Source organism: Choloepus didactylus, chromosome X, assembly GCF_015220235.1.
Source record: "Choloepus didactylus isolate mChoDid1 chromosome X, mChoDid1.pri, whole genome shotgun sequence".
In the NCBI taxonomy this organism is placed as follows: domain Eukaryota; kingdom Metazoa; phylum Chordata; class Mammalia; order Pilosa; family Megalonychidae; genus Choloepus; species Choloepus didactylus.
Window position 1 is genome coordinate 39,769,093 of NC_051334.1, and position 16,535 is coordinate 39,785,627.

Consider the following 16,535-nt stretch of genomic DNA (forward strand, 5'->3'; position numbering starts at 1 on the left):
TTGGAAAGGGTTAGTGCACGGTGGCACTCCTCTGGCCCTCCTGTCCCAGCACCAAGGAACCTCAGCCTGGCATACTGAGCGTGGGAATGGCGGACGCTCCCAGGTGGCATGGAGCAAGAGAAGTCATACTTTGGAATCATTCCCTGGGTACAAGGGGCCCCCGGATGCATGTGTGTATGTGTGTGTGTTCCTGTGTGTTCCTAACCCCTTGAGACCTGCTTCCAATTAGGAATAAAGCCTAAAGAGGACTTATTGAACACTTTTTGCTCCTTCTTCGTTCATTTCTTGAACCACATGTATTGATTGCCCACTGTGCTAGGGCCAAGTATGCAATGGTAAGCCAAAGAGAGTTAGTTTCTGCCTTCCTAGAGCTCCTATTCTAATTTGCTTGGCACACAGAGGGTACAGAATATGGCCTCTCCCATCAGATCATATAAGTTCTTCCTCCTCAGCATCTACCGTGGCCTCTTCCCCATCCAAATGCCTTAGTTCAGATCCTTGAGGACTCTTCCTGGAACTGACACCCCCCCCCCCGCCCCCGCCAACTCATCCCCTCCATCTGATCACAACATTACATTGCTTTAAATCTTTCAGATGGCAAGATGGGGACAGGCAAGGGGCAAGAGGAGTGCCCCCTTCCAGCTGAGGCAGCCTCCTTTACAAAGATTTCTCAGAAGTCCCGCCCAATGATTTCCACTTAGGATTCACTGGTCCCTTCTAGCTGCAAGAGAAACTGAGAAATGTTTTTAGCTTGGGGACATTGCTACCGCAATGAAATCACTCAGGAAGAAGGGGCGTGAATATTGGGGCAGATCACCAGCCCCCCCTGTTCACATACTCACAGGGAGCGTGTGATGTCGTGGGAAAATATTTGGTGTGCAGACAAGATTTCATAGAGACCTTTTGGGGTCGATCCCTGTTGACTGGGAACTGCCCCCCCCATCTTCTCCCCGACATAGGGATGCCAGTAGCTTTTATGCTGCTATAGCTACAGGGGGAGCCTGTTCCCAGCTGAGCCAGTTCAGTTCTTTTTCCCGAGAACTGGGGATGGGGAGAGAGAGAGCTGGTCAGTCAGGGGTGGGGGGTGTGTGTGAGACACATGGAGTTGCACAGGCCCCCCGTGCTCAGAAGAAATGCTTGGGGTTTAATTCTCTGTGGTCACCATCCTGAAATTCTGAATAAATTTTTCTTTGAGTTTGTGTTTGGTAAGTGAAGTCTGATGCGACAATGGAGCCTGAGCTGGGGGCTTGGAGCCTTGGTTCATGGGTGGTCCTACTTCCCGTGCCACTTCTTGGCCTACCTCCCCAGGGTGGGTGCTCAGGCACCTGCTCCTGGTCCCCCCTCTCCTGTACCCCGAGTCCTACCCAGCCTCCCCTGCACCACCCCTGCCCTGCTACTGCCTCCGTCCTCTGCCCCTGGTGGAGGCCTGGGTGCTAGTATGGGGAGCATTGGGGTCAGGTCTGCCCCACGGCATCTTGGGACAGGGCAAAGCGGCAGTGTTTCCCACCCGGGGCTGGCAGGGCCACGACACATTTGGCTGGTGACTCGACGGGGGCATCTTGCCCACCCCGGATGTAGGGACTGAGTGTGTCCCAGCACTGAGGTTGTAATCCCTTGGAGGTGGACTGCCTGCCATGGGTTAGACCAGTGGGCCCGTGGAAAGGTGACCTTGACTTCCCTGGCTGTGGCCAGGCTCTGCAGTTTTGTTTTGTGCTGGGTCCCACAAATAACGTAGTCAGCCCTGACCTCAGGCCATTGTGTTTGAGTCTGGGTTTGCCAGGCTGGGGAGAGAAGAATAAAACAGAAGTGCAATGAGTAACAGGGCTCCTCCAAACAGGTGACCCCAGAGAGGGCAAAAAATGGGGTCTTGCAGGGGTTTCAGTCCCTGGGGAGGCTTGGCTGCTCCTGCGTTCTTCCAATCAATTCCCTTCTTCCTTGGGCTACTATTAATGAGTTTCCCTTATTGTCGACCCAAAGTTCCCTAACCAAGACCAAACCAAACAAAAAAAAAAAAAAAAAAAAAAAAGAGCTTGGTTTGCAGTTTATAGTATTGGGTCTCAGTCCCACCAACTAGGCCATTTAACTAGCTGTGCGATAGTGAGCAAGACAGTTATTCTCTCGAAGCCTTTGTTTCCTCAGCCTTATAAAAACTGGACAGAATAGTACCAAGGTTATAAGTTGCTATGGGGATTATCTATTTATACCTCTTCTTGTTAATAGAAGGATTTAAGGCACAAAGGCAACAGGAGAGTTAGAGCAAAATGACTTCCTTCTCTCCCTGTTTTTTTCTCCCTACTTCAAAACTGCTGATGTGACTCTGGGTAAGTCAAGTGGTTAGAGATACATTCAATCAAGGTGGACACCATAGCTCTGAGCCTCTGACGGGTTTGCTTAGTGTGCTTCCACAACTAAAGACTAAACCCAAGAGGTGGACATTCTAGATATTTCTTAATGAACAATCCCACAACTTAGTGGCTTGAAACAACCATGTTAATATAGCTCATGATTTTGTGAGTGGGGAATTTGGGGCAGCTCTAGGGAGGGTGAGTCTTCTGCTCCATGTGGGGTCTCCTGGGGTCACTCCACAGTCCTTGGGTGGTGGAGGTGCCAGTCTGGAGGGTCCAGGTCAGCTTCAGACACAGGTGTGGAGCTTTGTTGGCGACGGCTGGAAGGCTGGGCTCAGCTGGGCCTGCAGGATGGAGCTCTTCCTACCTGTGGCCTCCCCAGCATGGGGACTCAGGTCTTGCAGGGAGAGTGTGCCAAAAGACCACGACAGAAGATACAGTGCTCCTGGGGACCTGGCCCTGGAGGTCATACGGTTTCACTTTTGTCAATTCACTTAGTTATAGACAGCCACAAGCCCACCCCGTTTCCAAAGCAGGGGACCACCCAAGGGTGTGATTCCCAGGAGGGCAGGGAGAGAGGGAAGCATCTTTGGAGACCAGCTACCACAGGGGACAATCGCTCATACGTTTGTGCCCTTAGTCCTGGGGTTGGCGGGGAGGGCAAAGTGTGTCACTGTGGATGGTAGAGCTCAGCTCCATCCCAATTCATCATCAGAAGGGTTTCAGGAAATCCTGAGTGAGAGGCAGGAGGTGGAGAGGTTCTTGGGAACATCAGCCCCCCTCAGGGTATCATCTGAGAGTTAAGTCATTGGGCTTTGGATGTTAAACCCTAGTCCTGCAAATACTGTATGTTTGCACTGATTTGGAACAATTAGAATAAGTGAACTCATAGGGTCAGAATCTAGACTAGAGGTTACCAGGGATTGGGGTGGGCATAGAGAACGGGAAGTTAAGGCTTCAAATGTGCAGGGTTCCTATTTGGAGTGATGGAAATGTTTTGGTAATGGATGGTGGGGATGGTAGCAACAACATTGTGAACACAATTAATTGCACTGAAACATGTATCTGAATATGATTAAAAGGGGAAATGTTAGATTGTATATATGGTAACAGAATAAAACTCTTAAAAATAATCCCTGGAGCTGCACTACACAAACAGTGAACCCTAAGTTAAACAATGGACTATAATTAATAGTACAATGATAAAAATGGCCTATCATCCATTGTAACAGATGTTCCACACCAGTGCAAGGTGGTGGTGGTGGGGTGGATACGGGAATCCTGTATTTTATGCACGATTGTTCTGTAAACCCACAACTTTTCTCATAAAGAAACAAAAACAAAAAGAAAACCCTAGTCCTGGTTCCAAACCAATTTCTTGGGCTCTTGAACTTATGAAAAGTCTCAGATTCCTGTGAGGGAGTTACTAGAATTATCTACACTTTTGTGTATGAGGAAAGGCATTTAAATTGCCCGGAGTGATGGCTAGAAAATAGTACAGCTAGAATTTGAACCCAGATCTATCAAATGCTAAATCAGTAGGTCATTCTATGGTTTACAGTTTCAATGATTTTCCCAAGGTTACACAGAGAAACCAGAAACAAATTTGGCACCCATTCATGGTAAAAAGGCCTAGCACACTTGGAAGAGAATGGAACATCCTTCACCTGATAAAGATTATGGAAAACAAAACCTTACAACAAACATTATTTTTTTAATGCAATTTTATTGAAATATATTCACATACCATACAGTCATCCAAAGTGTAAAACAATTGTTCACAGTATCATCATAGAGTTGTGCATTCATCACCACAATCAATTTTTGAACATTTTCATTACTCCAAAAAATAAAAATAAGAATAAAAATGAAAGTAAAAAGAAAACCCAAAACATCCCATACCCATCATCCCCCTTATTATTCATTTACTTTTTGTCTCCCATTTTTCTACCCATTTGTCCATACACTGGGCAAAGGGAGTGTGAGCTACAAGGTTTCCACAATCACACAGCCACACCATATAAGCTATATAGTTATAGGATCATCTTCAAGAATCAAGGATACTGGGTTGCAGTTCACCAGTTTCAGATATTCCTTCTAGTTATACTAACAAACTAAAACTAAAAAAGGATATCTATATAATACATAAGAGTTACCTCCAGAATGACCTCTCGAGCCCATTTGAAATCTCCCAGCCACTGAAATTTTATTTTGTATCATTTCTCTTCCCCCTTTTGGTCAAAAAGATGTTCTCTATCCCAGGACACCTGGCTCATCTCCGGGAGTCATGTCCCGCGTTGCCAGGAAGACTTATGCCCCTGGGAATCATGTCCCACATTGGGGGGAAGGCAGTGAGTTTACTTGCAGAGTTGGCTTAGAGAGAGAGGCCACATCTGAGCAACAATAGGGTTCAATGGGTGAGACTCTTAGGCACAATTATAAGTAGGCTTAGCCTCTCCTTTACAGTAACAAGCTTCATAAGGGCAAGCCCCCAAATTGAGGGCTCGACCTTCTAAATTGGTAGTCCCCAGTGCTTGTGAGAATATCAGTAATTCCCCAGGTGGGGAAGTTCAAAATTTCCACATTTTTTTCCCAGTCCCTCAAGGCGGCTTTGCAAATACTTTTATTCTCTGCCCAAATTACTCTGGGTTGTATCACGGCTTCATGCTACCCTGTACAAACCAACCACTTCTCACTCCCTATTCAAGTTTCCATGTAATTATGGTGACAAACATTATTCTTAAGAGTGAAATATTGAAAGTTTTCCCCCTGAGATCAGGAACTAGAGAAATATGCCCGCCATCACTCCTTCTATTCAGTATTATACTGGAGGTCACAACCAGTGCAATAAAGCAAGAAAAAAAAAGGCCTCCAGACTGGAAAGGAAGAAATGAAACTGTCATTCACAGATGACATGGGCATGCCCATAGAAAATCCCAAAGACCCTGCAGTCCACACAATAGAATTAATAAGTGGATTCAGCCAGGTCACTGAATGTAATGTAGGGTTGTTGTGAGAATTCAATGGGAAGTTTATATCCAATCCTAAGCCTTTACCTATTTAATCCTCACGACCAGCTCTCTTTGGCCTATGACACTGGCTGCACTTCCTCCTTGGTACTCTCTTTTCCCTGGCTTCCTTAATACTTTCTTTGTGTCCTCTCCTTTTCCACTCCCTCTGGATTTCTCTCCCAACCTCTTCTTACCGTGTCGGCCTCATTCTGGGTTCTCACCACAGCCAGTGCTGCAGCGAGCACAGCTCCATCATGGATGGGTTGTGGATGGCACCTCCCGTGACTAAGTCTTTCATCATTTCCTCCCTGAATTCTTTCACTGATCTACTCCTCGGGAGCCTCCAGTCTTGATCCCTTTGCATCCAGCTGCCACCCAGCCCCCAGAGTGACCTTCATAAAATGAGACTGTGATCTTGCCATCTTTTCTGTATTTAAATTCTTTCAAGCCCTTGGAACACCTTGATTAACTTCAACATCTTCTGTGTGGCATGAGAATCCTCCACGGTCATGCCCCTGCTCGCTCCTATAATGCCCCATGCATGCCCTCTCTCCCTGTGGTGCCTGTCTCAATTTGGGTACTGCCAAAAGCAGATCCTGAGCCAAAGACTTTTGGGTGCCAATGGTTGATTGGAGAGGTGATCCCAGGAAGCACACTGAGGGAGTGGGCGTTGAGACAGGGAAGGGAAGAAAGCTAACAAAAGGTGCATTAGCCCGCAGGTTATCTCCGTGGGCAACTGAGATTGCACATACCATAACCCTCAGAATTGTCCCAGCAAGGGGTGAGTAAACTGGGGTATTTATCTATCAACTCCCATCTAGTGGTGTGCTGGTAAACCAGCTCTCTGGGAGAGAGAGAAAAAAAAAGCTCCAGTTTGTAGCATCTGCCAATTTCCATGGCATAAATATACCCACCATGGCTGATTTCAAGCTATCGAGGGTTTAACAACTAGCATGCAACATTTCCGGATATTTAACAATCAGCTCTCAGGAGTTAGTTCCGCTGCTCCAGTGGACCACTGCTCCCATCCTCATCAGCTGAGAGTTTTTCCTGGGGCGTGAAGCCCTCAGGGTCTGCCCCTACATATGGTGGCCAGCCAAGCATGCTTTGGGGGGCAGAGAACACCCTCAGATGGAGTTGCAGACAGTCTTTACTGGATTTGGGGAGTCTTTTCAGATGCCTTCCAGGATGGATGGAGGGAGATGGGTGGGGCCCCAACAGAGCTTGCTACAGGGTCTTCACACAGGCGCCTCTGCCTCAAACACCTGCTCTTTCTTAGCTCCTGATCAACCTTTCAATACTCGATTACCGATTATGGTGTCGCCACCTCCGAGAAGCCCTCCCTGAGTTCCCAGCATGCTGCCCTCACTCTCACCACAGCACAAAGCGCGCGCTCGGCGGGTTAACTGTTCCCTGTCTTTCCCTCCCCCACTGGATTGCTCAGTGCAGGGGCCGGGGCTGTTGTCCTATTATTATCTGTACTCTCAGTGGTTAACCCAATCCCTGGCATAAGCCTCCCTACTTAATTAGATGACTCTCCCCACCCCACCCGGTCAGATAATAATGGTTTAGTCAAATTAGCACGCCACCCTTCCACCTCCCCCATCTACATCTCCACTGCTCAATCAATCAATTGGTCTCTCTCTGGCTTTATTGCTTGTTCCCGCTTGCTTCCAGAAAGGACTTTAGGCAGCAAGCAGGTGTTTCCTTTCCCGGGAAGGTGTGAGCGACCATATTTTCTGAAGCAATGATCAGGCCACGTGATCCGACACATGTTCCAACACATGGGTCTGACAATGGGGCAGAATATTTTAAATCCCCACCACCTCGGAAAATCCCAGGCTGCACGGCTCCGCGTGGAAAAGAGCCAGGAGCCACGGCCTCGTAACGCACACCCAGAGCAGGCAGGAGTTCTGTTTTAAAGACCTCTGTGATTTGAAGAGCGGCATGTGAAGACAGAAGATGAGAGAAGTTGATTTCTGTGATCATAGGGAGCGGGGGAAAATTTGCGGCAGGAACAAGCTCTCATTAAGACCATATGCTGTATTTCTAACCGATGGCTCTTAGAAGCAATTCCCCGACATTTCATTCATTTTTACTGCCTCCCCTTCAGGGGCAGGAAGAACGGCGTTGTTAGCCTGCGTTTATAGATGAGGGGTTTAGGAACAGAGAGGTTAAATGGCTCAGCCCCAGTCACAGAGTGTATCAGAGACCCAGCCAGCCTCGAATCCCGAATTCCGACTTGAGTTTCTGTGCCAAGATCCCTCGGGGCACATTTCCTCTCTAATTTGCATAAATCATCAACATTTTTTTCGAGCTTGTGCTGAGAAAGCCCCTTTTCAAACAGCGGAAACTCCCTTTGCCTTCTGTCGCCTTAGTTTTATTTTATGAACCAAATTCTTTTACTTTAACGCAGAGACTTATTTTCCCTTCAGTTGAGCCCTTCTCCAAAGAGGTCCTGACCTTTGCTTACAGAGGCAATGGAAATGGGCGAGCCCCATTGAAATAAAACAGATGATCTCGAGACTGTATAAAGTGTAATTTCAGCTAATGTTCAAAATACCAGGCAGCTGATTATCAATCTCGGATCCTGGCAGGTTTCTGGAAAAAAAAAATGAGAACGGATAAATGCAGCTACCGGGGTTTGAACCCCTTCGGGTCTAAGACAGGGCTCTAACTTTGTGAGTGGATTCATGGGATTGGAAATAAGACACTGGACATACCGGAGCCCCAAAAGTTGTGAGGAATTCCAGTTTGGTGATATGCAGGGACTTGTACCTGAGAATGACGTTATGTGACCTGGGGCTTCTGATCACTGGCGTAATTACAGAATTACAATCCTTTCACGTATCTGGGAAATTATTAGCTCGTGACCTCATCTTTCTGATGGTCCTTAGGTGGCTCTGGTATTGCAGTTTTTGGGCATGATCTGCACTTCCTGGAATCCCAGGTCGGCACTTAGGGCATTGCTGACGCTCAAGAAATAGTAATAATCCTCTTGAAAGTAAAAACATATGCGATGTGTTTCGGAACAACTTCCCTTCTCTGTCGAGTTCGTTAGATCATCAAAATAATTTATGGCCCTTCTGTTTAACCATTAGGAAAAAAACAAAGAGTTACATAGTTTTGCAATCTTAGGTGCAATCCAAGATTGCAGAGTGAAAACGATTTTGGTCTGCCCGGCCTGGTCATTTGCTTCATTCCTTAGCCCATTTAGTCAGCAAGTGCCGCAATAATGCCGGGTAACAAAAGTTTTGTGCCCACCCAAGCTCGGCGGCTTAAACACGGATTTTTCTGGCTCATGGGTCAGTGGGTCAGCTGGGATATGGTTGGCCTCAGCTGAATATGGCTGGGTCTGGGTCTGCTCCACATACCCCCTCATTCTCCGTGGACCAGTGGCCTCCTGAGCATTCTCTTCTTGGGGCAGACCACGGGACAGCACAGGGCAGGTGGGCACATTCAAAGCCTTGACTGGCATCGCATCTGTTCATTCCATCGTCTAAAGCAAGTCACACAGCCAAGCCCAGTGTCAGTGGGGCAGGGCAGTATACCACCCCAGGAGAGAGGGGGAGGGGAGTGTCTAATTTGTTGAACAAAACTCCAGTCTATCATGTTTCTCATCCCTAATAGCCTGTAAACCCCTTGAGGGTTAGGGCTGTGTCTTATTCACTGGGCTCCCTCCCCATTGTACTGTGCACATTCCCTGTATACACATTTGTATGTATATTTGTTGAATGAATGAATGAATGAATGAATGAAATCTCTCGGTTTCAAAATCAATGATGATTTATCTTATCAGTCAGAACTGTTGGTTGCAAGTGTTAGAAACCCAATTAAACTTGTTTAAGCAAAAAGGCAATCTTTTGGATCTGGTGCCTGGGAATTTTCTGGAGCAGCTTCCAACATCCAGGGAAGTGATTCCCAGAACCAGGGCCTTGGGTAGGCTCAGGGGACCGAACACCTGCCAGTCCTCTCTCCATACTCCCTCACCAAGGAAGTTGGCCTTGTTCTTGCAGAGAACATGGCAACCAAGAGAACGGCACAGTTATGTTTCCCAAAACCGGGGATGCTTTTCTTGAAATATGACTTTGACATGCTGCCTGTCGAGAGGTGGGGCCCATGTTCTCTGCCCTTGAATCGGGGTGGGGGTGGGGGTGGGGGTTGCAGCTATGGTGGAAGCGACGCTATGTGACTTCCAAGGCTAAGTGTCTTTGGAGCTGTGAGCTGCCATGTAAAAAATCTGAGGCCATCATGCTAGGAGGAAGCCCAGACCACGTGAAAGTGTTCTGACCAGTCCCCCCAGCTGAGGTCCCAGCCAACAGCCAGCATCAACCACCAGGCATGTGAGTGAAGATGCTTCCAGATGATTCCAACCCACTCATCGAATCACTCCTGGTCTTCAAGTCCTCCCCGTTCAGACCCCAGATATTGAGAGAGCAGAGATAAGTTATCCCCACAGTGGGCTCTCAGAATTCTTGATCCATGGAGTCAGTGAACATAATAAAATGGTTGTTTTGTGCTGCCGCATTTTTTTCTTTTAATTAATTATTGTTTTCTTTATTAGAGAAGTTGTGGGTTTATAGAACAATCTATAAAATACAGGATTCCCATGTACCTCCCTATTATTAACACTTTGCCTTGGTGTGATACATTTGTTATGATTGATGAAAATACGTTTTTTAAATTTTAAATTAAAAATTTTTTTTTGAAAGTACCTTTTTTATAATTGTACTACTGTTAACTATAGTTCATGGTTTAACTTGGGATTCCATGGATTTAAAACAATTTTTTTTTAATTCTATTACCATATATACAACCTAACATTTCCCCTCTAACCACGTTCAGACATATATTTCAACGCTGTTAATTACATTCACAATCTTATGCTACCATCCCCACCATCCATTACCAAAACATTTCCATCGTTTCAAATAGGAACTCTGTACATTTTAAGCCTTAAATCACTATTCCCTGTCCCCACCCCGTCCCCTGATAACCTATATATGCTGCCGCATTTTGACGTAATTTGTTACATAGCAATAGTAAGTGGACTAAAGAGTTCAGGATTACATCCTTACAGCCACTCTCCCACTTTCTCTTTAGAAAATTCTGAGAAAACTCTCCCATTGGCCAGGTCTCTGATTGGCTTGGGTTGTACGCCTACCCCTTGAGCCAACAGTGCTGTCTGGGAGGAAGTAGAGGAGCTCTAGTCTAGATCGTGTGTTAATTCCCGAGGGGGTGGCTTTGGATGTCACTGCCAGCCATCCTAGACCCCCCCCCTCGGCTGGAGTTGTTCACCCAGGACGGTGGGGGTGGTATCAGAAGAAGGCATACGATAACACGATAACACATTCTGGGCAGGCTAACTTAACAGCTCCATCCTACCAGCTTTACTTTACTTGGTAACAATGTTTTTTCACGGTTTAAGACAGTTTCCTTGACAAGAAGGCTGGAAACCAGGCTTTGTTACGTAAAAGCTGTGACTCTGGACAGGTTATTTCACCACCCTGAGCCCAACAAGGATACTTTTTTTTTTTTTAATTTTATTTTGAAATAAATTCAAAGTTATAGGAACAGTTGCAAAAACAATACAAACCCCATACACAGGATTCCAGCATACCCTGACCCCCCTCCCCCGATACCCCGATCCACCAACTTTAACATAACAAGGATACTTTTTATCCCTCTCTGGCAAGTCATTGAGAAGATAAGGTTGCTAGAAACACTTTTCATTTTAGTCAAACGGGCTCATCGCGTCACTCATCGCTTGGAAGCCGTTAGTTCCAAGTCCTGCTGAAGTCTCCATATTTGCTGTATGCGCTAATTTCAACATGACTTCCACCTTTCCTTTTCCACCCCTACACGCACACACGTATACACAGCAGTCACATATGATGTGTAGACACAATATGAAATATACTTTCATACATTTCCCCAAATAACCAAACTTTTCTTCTTTTCTGAAAGTCAGTGATATTTTTGCAGCCTGGAAATATTTCCAGGGCTGATATTATCTATCAGGGATTGGCAGATTTTCTCTGTAAATGACCAGACGGTAAATATTTTAGGCCTTGAGGGCCAGACAGTCTCTGTGGCATGAAACAGCCACAGACAATACATAAGTGAGTGGGCTTGGCTGGATTCCAATAGAACTTTATTTACCAATAAAGGTGGCAGGCTCAATTTGGCCTACAGGCTGTAGTTTCTTATAGAATCTATAGTAACCACGGTCCAATAGAAATGTGATATGAACCATGTATGTAGCTATGTGGAGAGGAAGTGTCTCCCTGGCATGGATTTCCTGTATTCATTAGGGCCAGCTCCCCCGGTGCAGGAGAAGGCATTAAGACAGGGCATCAGATAGATGCAGACGCCTGAGGCAGGAAGTTGTCAGAGTGTAGCCAACTATCTTCTTCAGCTGCAGGTGAACTCAGGTAGGCCAAGGAGATAAGAAAGTGGGGGGAGCCTCTGCCTCAGGAGCAAACCTGAAGATGAAGCCTGTGCCTCAGAAGGCAGAACAGTGAAATGGGGAGGCACTGAGGCCTTGTTGCTGGATCAAGGCTTGCCTGAAGCCAGCTCTACTCCTGGACTTTTAGGTTATGTGAACCAATACCTCCCCCAATCAGTTTTTTTTTTTAAATTCAGTTTTATTGAGATACATTCACATACCATACAGTCATCTGTGGTGTACAATCAACTGTTCACAGTACCATCATATAGTTGTACATTCATCACCCCATTAAGTCCATTAAGTCCATTTCAGCGGGTGTGGGGAGGGGTGTTTTCTATGACTTATAACAGAATGCATTTTTCACTGTTCCAGGAATTTAAAAAGTTAATTATTCCAGCACTTCTTTGGATGCTAAATATTTTTACTATGAGAATTGAGATTGGCAGAGCTATGGAGATTGTCATTTAAAGAGTGTCTCAGCCACTCCATATTTGGTAATGAGCTTCCCTTCCACTCCCTGCCCTCTCAAACAACAAAATGAACCCAACTTAAAACAAAACAAAACTACACCCTATCTCAGTAGTAAAATAAGATTTAAGAGACATCGTGAGGATTTTGAGTAGGACCCATTTCCGAAAGGCACATGGCAGTCTGTTCTCTGGAGGGCTCGGCGCTTTGGCTGAACCAACGTGTACCCAGAAGCTGCAGCATCAATACCAAAAGGAAACCAGGGCTCCCTACACAGCCATTCCAGCTCCCTTCTTGCTGGCAATCCTCTAGAGTAAGGCTCTAGAGCTGACAACCTGCGTTCAAGGTGACCAGGTCTGCTGGCTTTGCCTCTTCTGCTGCTTCTGGTTCCTTCTTTTGCTGGAGTGAGGGTGTGAGGGCTGGAGATGCCGCGGCCATTGCTAAGGATGGAGGAGCAGGAAGACAAAAAGGCCCTGGCTCTTTTTTGGCCTTCTTGGGCCACCATTCTGCACCTGGACTGTGTTACCCTGACTTCTTTTTGCCTGACATAAATACATTCCTTTTTAGTTAAGCCAACTACCATTGTTGGCTTTCTGTTATAGGTGGCTGAATGCAATCCTGTGTCATACAGAATTATATGTCTATTTGCTTTTTTGGGGAGATTCCTTTACCTGGAGGACAAAATACCACCTTCCCAAGGAACATGGGTGTATGACAGACCTCAGAAGACTTTGACTGTGGCCTGGGCTACAGATCCAACTCAAGACAGATGAACGTGGTTTTAGGAGGGCAAAATGGCTGTGCCAGGACTATGGAAGTTTATTTTAAAAATTAAAAATTGGAGTTGGGGGGAATCCAGAGATCATACAGGATTAGTTGGTGGATCCTTAAGAAAAAGAGTTCAGAAGTCAGATTCTTGCTGCCACATTGATGGAGAGTATTGGGAAGTCTCCCTTGGATTCTCCTGGAGGTGAGCAAGCCATCAGAGGCTAAATGACAATATGGCACATGAACACGGTGAACATCTTACATTTTGGTAGGACTCTAGTGGCCCCGATGAAATAGGCATTTCATTTTCACTTATCGCGCTTTCAGGAATTGCAATAATTCTCTCCACTTCTTTTCTGTGGTGGTTTATGGCATTGGAAAAAAACGACCATCACAACAGATTTCTTTTTCTTCTTGCTTTCCAGAAAGAAACCTAAGTGCTAGTATTATTTTCCACTTTTAATCACTGCTTGACAGAGATGGAAAGTTAAGTCATATAATTGTTTTTGTGTTTGGTAGAGCTTTTCACTATTTTGGAAAAAAGAAATCGCTCAATGGACAAAATGTGGGTTTACACCAAAGCCCAAACATCGCAAGCTTTAATGGCAACCATGTGTTCGTCCTGAGAATATGCACCTAATTGGTTTGTGAAAAAAATGCAGCACTGCTCAACTTGTTCAGAGTGTGCCAGAAAGTTCCAAAGACATGTTTGGGGACAGAGAGCCATTTCAGGAATCTCAAAGTAAAAAAAAAAAAAAAAAAAATATATATATATATATATATTTGTTTTGTAAAAACTTAAGATGTAGATTACAATAGAAATACTTAAAACGAGATTGCCTTCCTGAAACTCTTGCATCATAAAATATCCGTCTCCGTATTTGAAGGCTGGGAAGGCCTGGAGGCCACATCTGTCCCATCCCGCCACCTTCTGCCTGGGATGGCCACCAAGAGGCTAGACCAGCAGGCCGGCCCTGTGAGCAGAGGTCAAGGCGAGGGAATGGACACAGGTGGGGCTGTGGCTCAACCGTGCAGAAGCCCTGGCCCAGCCGCTTGGCCACAACCAGACCAGATCTCCTCTGGCCCCTGCCCCAGGAGTGCACGCCCCTGAGAAAGGAATGGGCCTGGGGGTCCTCCACAGGGACCAAGACTCAACACAGCACTGATTCTTCCCTTTCCATTCTGCAGCTGGAAGCTTCGGGTGGCCTGGGGCTGACTTAGAGACTCACTTGGTTCCAGGGCCCAGAGCTAAATCAGCACAGCCTTAGCCTTTGTGCGTGTGACTTTTGGTGCTTGCTCAGGAGCTATAATCAGAGCTGTGTTTGGAAGCAACCCAAGCCCCAATTGGACAATGGGTATGGATTTTTGCTTGGTCACAAACTCTGGTGTACAGACTAGTGCTCTTTATTTTCCTGAAACTAAAATGATCTTGGCTTTCGAGCCCCCATTTCCACTGATGGTAGAAAACATAAGCATGCCAATTCAAACCAACTCAGGCCCTTCCAGTTTAAAGGTTGTCCCTTTCAGGGAAAATGTGCTTCTCCCTCCTCCCTACTTCCTCCTTCCAATCTCCCGGGGGTGACCCCTGGCCCTGGCACAAAAGAGGTGCCCACAGGCCATCACTGGCACGTTGTGTATTGCTATATACCAAACCACTCCAAAACTCGGTAGCTTAAAACAAGCACGACATTTATTTTTCTCTTAAATCTGCAATTTGAGCAGGGCTTGGCAGGGACAGCTATCTCTGCTACACTTGGCATTGGCTAGCGTGGCTCGAAGGCTGGGGACTGGAATCACCCGAGACCCCCTCTGACAGTTGATGCTGGCTGTCATTTAGGACCTCATCTGGGGATGTCAGCTGGCCTCTGCTTATGGCCTGGACTTCCTTACAAAGAGAGAAGGTTCACCTGCAGTAGTAGTGGACAGCTTCTGGAAGATCTACAGTGCTTGTTTCTCTTTTCCTCTCTGCCTATGGGCTTTCTTTGGCAGCAGAGATCTTGCTGTGAGCATGCAATCTGGAAATGCCAAGGAATTGACACTCCTGGGGAAACCCTCAACCGATGGGGAATGGGAATCTGTGGATAAACATCGCAGCCAGCCTCTCTGAGCTAGGTGTTTGGAGTGAGGGGTGATTCCGAGGTGTGTCCCACATTGCCTTTCAGAGGGTCCCCCGAGGAATTGAGTCCCAGTCACCCACAGTGGTAGCCTGCTCATTATCACCCCCTGAATCAGCTTCTTCTTTTTGCTGTGTCACTCCCCTGCTCCCTTACAGTACTTCCTCGAATCACTTTCCAAAAAGCTACCTGCATCTCTTTCTCTCTTCGTCCACCATCGTTGTGGGTTCCTTTGACTGCCATCTTTGCCATGTCTTCTCATAAAACTTTTAGAATCAAGCGATTCATGGCCAAGAAACAAAAACAGAATCATCCCATTCCTCAATGGATTCAAATGAAAACTGGCAATAAAATCAGGTACAACTCCAAGAGGAGACATTGGAGAAGAACCAAGCTGGGTCTGTAAGGAATGGCACGTGATAGCACACATGTGATTCTGTACCAAGTTCACTAGCACCTTCAAGTTGAAAAAAATCCCCCTTTCGGAACAGTTGGACTTATTTATTTATTTTTTTTTTAGTATTTTTATTTTATTTTATTTTTTTTTCATTTTTATTGAGATTGTTCAGATACCATACAATTATCCAAATATCCAAAGTGTACAATCACTTGCCCCCGGGTACCCTCATACAGCTGTGCATCCATCACACTTAATTTTTGTTCAATTTTTAGAAACTTTTCATTACTCCAGACAAGAAATAAAGTGAAAGATGAAAAAAGAAAAAAAGAAAAGGAAACTCTAAACCTCCCCTATCCCTAACCAACCCCCCTCAATTGTTGACTCCTAGTATTGATATAGTACGTTTGTTACTGTTTATGAAAAAATGTTGAAATACTACTAACTGTAGTATATAGTTTGTAATAGGTATATAGTTCTTCCCTATATGCCCCTCTATTATTAACTTCTAATTGTATTGTCATACATTTGTTCTGGTTCATGGAAGCGATTTCTACTATTTGTACAGTTGATCATGGACATTGCCCACCATAGGATTCAGTTTTATACATTTCCATCTTTTGACCTCCAACTTTCCTTCTGGTGACATATATGACTCTGAGCTTCCCCTTTCCACCTCATTCACACACCATTCGGCGCTGTTAGTTATTCTCACATCTTGCTACCAACACCCCTGTTCATTTCCAAACATTTAAGTTCATCCTAATTGAACATTCTGCTCATACTAAGCAAGAGCATCTACATTTCTTCCACAAGGCAGGAGGGAGAGTCAAAGAAGGTAGAGAGGCAAAAGAAAGAGGAAACAAAAAAATGACAGCTAGGAAGCAGCAAAAGGAAAAATAACCTTAAATCAAAGTAGAATAAAGAATCAGACAATACCACCAATGTCAAGTGTCTAACATGCCTCCCCTATCCCCCCCT

The 16,535-nt window shown here is 45.7% G+C and overlaps 1 protein-coding gene across 1 annotated transcript; it reads left to right on the forward strand.

The window, feature by feature from the left end:
• Positions 1–15,407: 15,407 nt before the first annotated feature.
• LOC119523805 (60S ribosomal protein L39-like) lies at positions 15,408–15,563 on the forward strand. Its single transcript, XM_037822607.1, has one exon. It carries the CDS (start codon positions 15,408–15,410, stop codon positions 15,561–15,563), a length of 156 nt encoding a protein of 51 aa, XP_037678535.1.
• Positions 15,564–16,535: the final 972 nt, after the last annotated feature.

Excerpts from the sequence above, each read along its gene's own strand:
- LOC119523805 (XM_037822607.1), top strand. The coding sequence starts at position 15,408 with ATGTCTTCTCATAAAACTTTTAGAATCAAGCGATTCATGGCCAAGAAA.